Source organism: Montipora foliosa, chromosome 9 (assembly GCF_036669935.1).
Source record: "Montipora foliosa isolate CH-2021 chromosome 9, ASM3666993v2, whole genome shotgun sequence".
Lineage (NCBI taxonomy): Eukaryota > Metazoa > Cnidaria > Anthozoa > Scleractinia > Acroporidae > Montipora > Montipora foliosa.
In genome coordinates, this window is record NC_090877.1 from 5,322,126 (window position 1) to 5,331,706 (window position 9,581).

Genomic DNA, 9,581 nt, shown 5'->3' on the forward strand with positions numbered 1-9,581 from the left:
CACATTACACTCTAATCAGTTAAGTCTCTTACATATTAAGCAGTCTGGCCCGATTTCTCTTCAGCTATCGCACTACACCGAATAGTATAACAGGTCTGTAATGTCTACACACCAGACAGGACTCTGATGCAAAGTGTTACTCGTGAACAAATCTTCTATTCTCCCTTTATACCTAAGGTCATACGGCCACAGGGTTTTACACAGGTAACCCACTACACTACAAGGTCAAACAAACTCCAGCCCAATATTACTGTTCAATCGTCGTATCAAAAGTATACTAGATCCATTACACCTTGATTTGTCTCGCAGAATCGCGAACAAATGATGAGATTACAAGGTGCGACATGATTTACATGCTACGAATCAGAGGAACAGTCCTTGTCGAAAATTTCAGAGGTCATCCAAAATGGTTGAAAGCCACTACTATCACCGATCAGATTAATTTATTACCATTTTGGAATAAATAGGCTTGTATTATCCCCTTTATTCCTCTCTTTGGTTTTGAACGAACGTGGGGTGTTCGACCCCCACCCCCCCCCCCCAACTTCCCGCAGAGATGGCCATCGTGTTGCCATGGTTCCCACTCCTTCCGCCTCCGGGCTCGCCTCTTCTCATAACTTACTTCGGTCCGGTGCGTTTGGGAGTGAGGGCAACCTGCAATAATTTATTACTATTGGCCTAAACCAAACGAGACACATAACGCAATACTTGAGATCACGCAAAGCGGATGAGATTAGTAACTTATTTTACTATAACTTAGCAGGAGTAAATTATGCAATGTATTTGCAACATTGTTTCACTATTTTTGTCTTTGTTTTACAATAACTTTATTTTGATTGGCCATTCTAAAAAGTGCGTGCAGAGCCGAAGAACTCGTGGCGTTCTAAAAACAGAAACGTGCGCCAAGGTTAACTCAGGACTTCTATGGGAAAGGCAAGCTCCTACTCCTGGGCTCATGTACATGTTGCCGGTAAAAGCCGTTCTCAGGTTGAATTCGTTTTTACCTAGGTTGAATACGCACTCAGATGAATTAAAGAAACTTTTTGGATCCTAAAATAAGCCTAGAGAAACTTAGGATCAGGTTAGGATTATGGTGTTATTTTGACCTAGTTCACTTAAGGTAGAAAACATTGTTAAATCACCGTTAATGATAATTTGCTACATTTTTGATAGACATATCACTTGCCAACCAAAGGAAGTTATCAACATGAGTAGACGACTGGAGATCATAGCTGGCCACTTGACACAGCCTAATGAAATGGGTGCTTCTTCACTGAATTGTGCAGGGACCTCGAAAGAGACTGAAAGCAAGAATCCAGGAAGACAAGATATTCTCAAATGGAATGGCTGGGGTTACAAAGATTCGAAGTTTGTGGCAGACTCAGATGGCCAAGTACAATTCACAGGGTCGCGCTACATTCTAGGGGGACACACATTTCCAAAGTTCTTAGATTATATTATCAACCATTGCCATATTGACATGAGCATCAGAACTCCTTCCCAGCCCCTCCCTGATCCAAGTTCCCTTCCAAGTGCGCAGATAAATCAACCATTCTTGACTTGTGTGAAAGAGTCTGGAATGCAGCATACAATGGATCCACATGCAAGACTCTTTCATGGACACGGTCACACTTGTCAAGAAATATTCCTGCTTCGTCATGGAATGTTTCAACGCATTCCTGATATAGTCATTTGGCCAAGTTGTCACAATGATGTGGAGAAAATAGTACGGCTTGCTGTAGAACACAATGTGTGCGTTATTCCCTTTGGAGGTGGAACCAATGTGACACATGCGCTGGAGTGTCCAAAGACTGAGAAAAGAATGATTGTCTCCTTGGACATGACAGAGATGAAGAAGATTCTTTGGATAGACGAAGAGAATTTAGTGGCTCATACTGAAGCGGGAATTATTGGTGAAGAGTTGGAGCGACAGGTGAGTTACAGTGGGCTCTTTTTCTTCTTGCCTTTAGACCTCAATTAAGAATTCACCTCCAACTCTCAGTTTTTTAATGATGTAAAGTTTTTTGATACAAAAATATCAATTTCTTTCATCACCAAATGTTGCGGTATCCCACGTTTGGCTCATAGACTTAGTCCATGCAGTCCATTCTGCCAGGCCACATTGTAAAGGTATCTATGAATAGACTTCCATTTCGACCAGTAGTTGGTTGCATTGCATTAAATGAGAGGACCATGAGTAGGTGAAATTTGGCAAATACTAGCAACCTTTTGTCCAGTTGCATTATTATATTATTAATGAACTTTTCGTTTTGAACTGAAATAGACAGAAACCTAATCTTTTGAATTGGACTGGTTTTCGGGGTATTACTTGTACAAAGCCAAAGGGGGAAGGGATGAGACTCATGGGATGTGTGTCAAAAACCCGTTACTCCCCATTGAAGTGCTATTGACTTGTGATTTTTTCTGTAAATGTCCAGCTGAATGCCAAAGGTCTGTGTGTAGGACATGAGCCCGATTCTTTGGAATTTAGTTCTGTTGGAGGTTGGGTGGCTACTCGCTCGTCTGGGATGAAAAAGAATATCTACGGTAATATTGAAGATCTTCTTGTTCGCGTCAAAATGGTGACGCCACAGGGAACTCTGGAAAAAAGCTGTCAAGTTCCCCGAATGTCTACAGGCCCAGATATTCATGAAATAATTCTAGGCTCTGAAGGGATGCTGGGAGTTGTCACAGAAGTGAGCTTGCGAATTCGTCCGCTTCCCGAATGCAAGGTATATGGTTCCATCATGTTCCCAACGTTTGAGAGTGGGGTGGCGTGTCTCAGGGAGATTGCCAAGCAACGCATTGCTCCTGCATCCATTCGCTTGATGGACAATGAACAGTTTTTATTTGGACAAGCTCTGAAGCCAAAGGGTGGCTCTTACTTGAAAACATTCCTTGACGGGCTGAAGAGGTTGTACGTCACGAAGTTTAAAGGCTTTGATCCTAATCAATTGTGTGCTGCTACTCTGTTATTTGAAGGTAACAAGTTAGAGGTAGCAAACCAACAAAGAAGAATCTACGAAATTGCCTATCGTTTCGGCGGTATCCTGGGCGGTGAAGAAAACGGTCAGCGGGGGTACACATTTACTTTTGTGATCGCCTATATCAGGGACCTTGCCTGTGAATTCGGTTACTTGTCCGAGTCGTTCGAAACTTCTGTACCCTGGGATCGAGTCACTGATTTGTGCCGCGACGTCAAGGAAACACTGAAACGAAAATGCGCAGAGGTTGGAATTAAGCGTCCTCCCATGATCTTATGTCGCGTGACGCAGACCTACGATGTTGGCGCATGCGTGTATTTTTACCTTGGAATCTGTTCTTATGGTCTCACCAATCCAGGAGAGACATATGATGAAATGGAGAGTGCCGCGCGCGATGAAGTGCTGGCTCATGGCGGCAGTTTGTCTCACCATCACGGAGTTGGCAAAGTAAGGAAGAAATGGCTAGCGCAGACAGTGTCGGATGTTGGGATTGAAATGCTACGAAGTATCAAGAACTCCATCGATCCCCAGAATATATTTGGAAATGGAAACTTACTGTAATGCTATGCTTCATGAAAAATCTCGCATCACATTCTCAATCAACCCGAAGTAAAAGCAAAGTGAGTGCATCTAGGTGTATTCTTGGTTTTTAGATACTATCATGGAAGCCAGTTTGGTTTTCCAAGCTAATCCCCTGGGAGTTGAGCTCTGTTCCTTCGTTTCGGTTCAGGGCCTCTGATCACGTGACTGAAAACAACAATTAGGTGAAGTAATTGTTTTTTGCTTTACAAATGAAAACAGCTCAATTTTCAAAGAGAAAAATTCGATCCTTTAAAAGTGTTCCTTTTTTTTCTCGTCGGTTTTCTAATTGATCTACAAGCAAGGGTTTTTGACAAAAAAACACCAGGTTTTCTGTTCATTTTATAAATCGTTAATTCGTGAATAATTCTGATTGATCAGTGTGAAATTTGATTATGACCGAACTACATTAACATTGAAGCGACAGACCACATCATATTCGTAGGATATTAAGAGGGAAGCCAAATCTTGCCTGTCGTGTACTGCGGGTCTGCACTGCAGCTCAAGCCTTGGGCTTTCAAGGAATTTTTTCAGAAATTTAATTGAAACAACAACTGTGGGATCTGGAGGGTAAACATGATTTCATATATTCTGTACTTAATATTCAAACCTTTTTAATGTCAATAACTGAAGGGAAATATAGTTATTGCCATTTAATACTCACGGGGAAATGAATCATATCTAGACATGTTTTACTAAAAGTGAGTTTGTAATGAAGAATGTCAAAATAATCATTTCAGATAGAAACAAAACGATAGACCGCATATTACCATGAGGTTTCAAGTTCGAAGCCTCTTTAAGCAAACCTTTCATCTTCATAAGGACTATAAACCGTAGGCCCTGTCTCACAACCCCTTTATATATTAGTGGTATAACTCGCATAACGGGTGTCTGGAAAACCCGAATAGCGAATAGCGAATAGTCGCGAATAGCGAACATCGAATAGTCGCGAATAGCGAATAGTACGAACAATGCGAATAGTGGCGAATAGTGGCGATTAGTGACGAATAGTCGCGAATAGTGACGAATAGTCTTCAATAGTCACCGCCTTATGCTGAACAATCTCGTAATCAAAGCAAATAATATGCTCACCTATCGTCGAACGAGAATTTCGTGCATGCTTTTACAAACTCTCTTAAGAAGAACAAACGTCAAAATGCAAAAATATAAATCACTTTCATTAATACATCAAGCTCATGATCATCTCCTCGCACAGTGGCGCCTGAACATAAATTTTAGATACTCACATTTCATCATCCTCATCTGTGCTGTCCGATCCGGCGAGACACGTTCTGTAAAAAGGAATAAAATCAAAATGTGAGGCAAGTGGTTGTGATTAAAGAGACAAACGAGCTACTCTGATAACCATTGCGTTAATTAATTATCCAAATAAGCAACAGGATTTCAGTGCATTTATTACCTTTTCTTCTCAGGGCTCAAGCTGTCCTTCGCCGACACATCTCTGCTTTTTAGCGGGAAAGTCCATCCAACGTTGCTGCGCGGTTGACCAGGAAGTACTGGGTACCAAATTTTCGTCATTTCGTCACAATCTCCCCCCTACACCCTTATTTGCCACTATTTGTTACTATTCGTCACTATTCGTCACTATTCGTCACTATTCGCCACTATTCGCCACTATTCGCACTATTCGTACTATTCGTGACTATTCGCTGTTCGGTATTCGCGACTATTCGCTATTCGCTATTCGGATTTTCCAGTCACCCCTCGCATAACTAAGATTGTGGCATTGAGAATGTATGCAGATAACACAACCGGTTATGCTGTCAGTAACTCACTTACGACCTTGGAATTCTACATCAATAGTGACCAATTGCGACTATCACAATGGCTTGATACCTTACCGTCAATGCTACTAAGTCGCAAGCTATTATGATTCTTGGCAAATCGACTTTTAACTATGAGCTGGGAGTGACGATTGATAACAAGCTTACTATTTCTTCACATATGAAACTGGTTCTCAGTTAAGTCCACGCAAAGATAGCCTTCCTCCTCAGAATCAGGAATTTTATTGATAGTCAATCTATCACTTAAACTTTATAAGCCGTATATTCGGCTATTGTAGTCCACTCCTCATTAAAATTAATCAGACCTTATCAGATATGTTAGAAAATGTTACAGGTAAAATTTTAAATCAGGTGAATTTAAATCTTATCTAGGTATATTTTAAATCAACCTAGGTTAAAGTTTAGACTTGCAAGAAAAACAGATAAACGAAAGTGTCTGTATATTTGCAAGTAAATTGGTTGTAGAGGTGAGTGGTGGACTTAATGTAGCTTAATTTTTCATGAGTATTTTATAAAACCCCAATCGTTGTTAAGTCTAGGCACTGATTTTAATGGTTAGCATTGAAGGTTGAAGCAATATTGAAGTATCTTCAAAGGAATAAAAGAACTGAGACATACATGATGTATTGATGCTTTTTAATTTGCTTAGTTATTTGTTCTATCTTTTGATTATTGCAAATTCATAATAATCAAAACAAGTGAAAACAAAACCTTGAAACGTCAGGGAAAAGGATTTCATAATCTATTGATCAGAAGCCATTTTGTAGGCCCCTGTAAGTGTTTATTTCTTTTTAATGATCAAATAAATTTTTTTTTCTAAATTTTGTTGAGTCTGTTTCTAGTGATAAATCCAAACTTCTGATTATTTGGCACAGTCCCCTTCAAGGGGCGTTTCCTGTCCATTCTATTAATTTTCAGCGCCACATAATCCTGAAGTTTGAACTCCTTCTTTTTCTTCTTCCCCTTCAGGTGTATGATAACTGCAGACCGCAGACTGCAGGCAAATAACGCTGATAAGCAGTATTTAAGTCTAAACACCTATTTTAGTACGGTTAACTGTGATTTAGGGTTAGTCTGCAGTTTGCAAGTGTCAGACACCGATCTCCTTCAATGTCTGGCTAATCCACTTTTTCAAATTATTTATTTGCTTTGTTGCACTGGAGACTCAAAGCATTTTCGCTCTTCTTCAGATAAATTTAATCACCCTTTATCTTCTTGATACAATTTCATCAGCGGTCTGAGCTGAGATTTTTTCAGTTGAAGTCTCGCTTTATGTCATTTACGCATGAGCGAAATGGTGGTTGTCGTGAAGGCTTGGAAATAGCTTAAAAATATTCACGTTGAAGTTCTTCATCAAAAAGATCTTTCTATTACAGTTTTCAATTTGAAAACCTACGGCGTTGTATCTTCGTCCGTGGCAGCCTCAACACTATGGAATGCTCTCCCACTGGACATAAGAAACAGCTCCTCGGTTTCCGTCTTGAAAAATTAACCGTGGAGATTCCCCTAGCTTTCAGGAAGGCCTTTTTATGATGATACATCATCTGTATTGTTAGCATTTGTAACATCTATTTGTTTTTAATCACTAGATTCTATTTGTGGAACACCTTTGAACTCTTAAGATACTGGTGCTCTAAAATATACATTATCATTATTATTAAAAATTAAATGAAACAGTGTGGAAGCCAATCACAAGGAGAACGGGAACTAGACAGAGACATGTTTATCAAGAGTTTAACGCAGTATAATTTTGGGTTGGGTATAAAAATACGAGTTAATAACAATTTTGGAAAGCATAACGACTTATCAACTCACGTTCAATTAAAGTTCTTAAAACAAAACTTTGAGTTTAAATCCTTCTTTGTTTAAAGTTGAGAGGTTGCGTATTTTTTGCTCGTTGAAGCAGTGATAGTAGAGTCCCTCTAGAAGCCCACTTATAAACGGCCTCGCCATTTTCATTTACATCTACATGTTCATATTGCAGCTCTCAGCAACCACTTTGATTTACGGCACACTAGGAACAAAGTTTCCTACTCTTGGCGAATGATGTTATTGTGCTCCTCATGCGATCAACACAACGATCCAAAGAGTTGGAACACTGCATCCTTATGCAGGAAGACTTGAAAGTCTTTACCATCTGCAGATTAAATTACAATGGTATTCCTATTTTCTTGTCAGTTATCGCAACCCGCGACCCCCTCCCCCTCCTTCCCCTTCCATCCTTCCCCTCCCCTCGACCGCATGGTAGTCGGATACATGTCCGAATTACGTAACCTCCTTTGGGCCCCAGAGAACCTCCTCACCGTTCCGCGGTGTAATAGACGCGTACACTGTCGCACGGTTGATTTGCCGTATACCTTTATCGTTAGACCACACTAAAACGCTCGTACTTTCGAGACACTGCACTATACACAATTCCAGCCAATTATAGTTCACGTTATTTGGTCATCGGACTCATGTCCGAGAGGCTAGTCGTACGCTCATCTCCGGCCGGATTAACTCTCAAGGTCTTTGGATAAGAAAAGACAAAGTATGATGAAGGGAATAGATGAAAGTCATATGGTAAAACTCTTTTCTTAGCGAAAGATCATCGCCTTTAATGACACAATTTCCGCCGCTGTTGAAAAAAAAAGGAAAAAAGAAAGGCTTAAACTGGACTCGAACACGTGACCGGCGATTGCGCACAGTTTTACATAAATGTTAGAGTCCCATAAAGTCTGGATTCTGTGGCTTTAGGTGCTGTGGTTTGTCATATTCAGTTAATATGGTATATCCTCTAGCTCCCCGTCAATAAAAGAGATCCTTGTTGCATCTGAATTCAAGTGCCTTCGGCGACAAACTTCGTTCCAGGGTACCGTTTCTCGAAAGTCCCGAAACTTTACGGGCCATTTTCGGGTGTCACAATTCCCTTTGTATCTCAAGAATGGAGTGGATTTAATTCGTCAAACTTCAGGCTTTCCAAAACAAGCGGTTGGCAGTTTCACAAATGACTTTTCGGGCTCGAAAAGTTTTCGGGACTTTCGAGAAACGGGCCCCAGGCCCTGGTAGACTCGCTCTCTGTTTTCATATTAAAATTCCAAACATGGATCACCGTTAGATCATTGTTGCTAAAGAACGCTGAAAATTTTAGCTTTTGAGGTTTCTGTGAATAATATAGATGTAAATCTGGCTCAATTTCTTGAATATAAAATCCACTATATGGAGCACAAAGAGCTGCTGTGCTTACGATCTCAAAAGCCGATCATATGAAGCGATCACTAAATATGATACCTTCGATACTTTCTTTAACACCTCCATTCTCGAGTTGTCGACTGTTCCTGCATTTTTCCCATAATAAGTTTTTGTGTCTGCTGCGCTTGCACAGCTAGACAAGAAGCTTTGCTGAAAAATGTTTGTTAAGGTTATCTATAAGCCGTCGTTAATTGATAAGTGATCCGTAATGCCGAAAGTACACCGGAAGGCACGACGACTCAATCGTTTGTCAGCGTCAAGACTCCACCGTTTTAGGACGTCATAATGAAGCTGTGAAATGCCGCCAATTTTGAGAGCTAGCGTTATAGCGCAGCTGTCAACGAAGTAAATTATGATCGAGCCTCGTGAGAGTTCTGTCATTTAGTGCACACCCAAACTGAAAGGTGTGACTGGGATCGAGAGTTTGGAGTGAGAAATCGGGGCGAATGTGTGAAATATTTACGTCACATAGGTCTTGACCCATTGTCTCTTACAGACACCTGAAAAATTCGAGTAGTTTCAACGGGATTCAAACCCATGAGCTCTGCGATGCCGGTGCAATGCTCTACCAACTGAACTATGAAGCCACACAGTTGGGAGCAGGTCATTTTTGTGGGGCTCACGTGTTTCCGTGAAAGCACTCGATTTTTTATTAGAGATAATTGCTCAAATTGTCCAGATAGGTGCGAGGATCACTTAACTCTTTTTTTAGTCTATAACCCTCACTTTAAATACACGCATTTATGTCATTCATACATGTTACGCTTTGTTATTAAAATGATTGATGACTTACTTGAGATCTTTCAGAAAAATACATTTGTTTCCATTTCACTGTACAAGCTGATTTTCCATTACATAACTGATGGTGCGTATGTAACACTCAATATCAGTTATACAATGTTGCGATGACATTTGTATTGGTGATTCTTGTCAATAATGTGCCAACATATATTTCCTTAGCTTGAAAATACGATGAATCACG

At 40.4% G+C, this 9,581-nt stretch overlaps 1 protein-coding gene across 3 annotated transcripts in view; it reads left to right on the forward strand.

Moving 5' to 3' along the window:
- Window positions 1-7,199, forward strand: part of LOC137970018 (alkyldihydroxyacetonephosphate synthase, peroxisomal-like) — a 19,885-nt gene extending 12,686 nt beyond the window's left edge. For all 3 annotated transcript variants that reach the window (XM_068816464.1, XM_068816466.1, XM_068816465.1), the window contains exons 2-3: window positions 1,174-1,933; window positions 2,439-7,199. In XM_068816464.1, coding sequence (XP_068672565.1) covers window positions 1,208-1,933; window positions 2,439-3,545 — 1,833 coding nt within the window. In that variant the 5' untranslated portion in view covers window positions 1,174-1,207 and the 3' untranslated portion in view covers window positions 3,546-7,199. The remainder of the gene's footprint in view (window positions 1-1,173; window positions 1,934-2,438) is intronic.
- The last annotated feature ends 2,382 nt before the right edge of the window (window positions 7,200-9,581 follow it).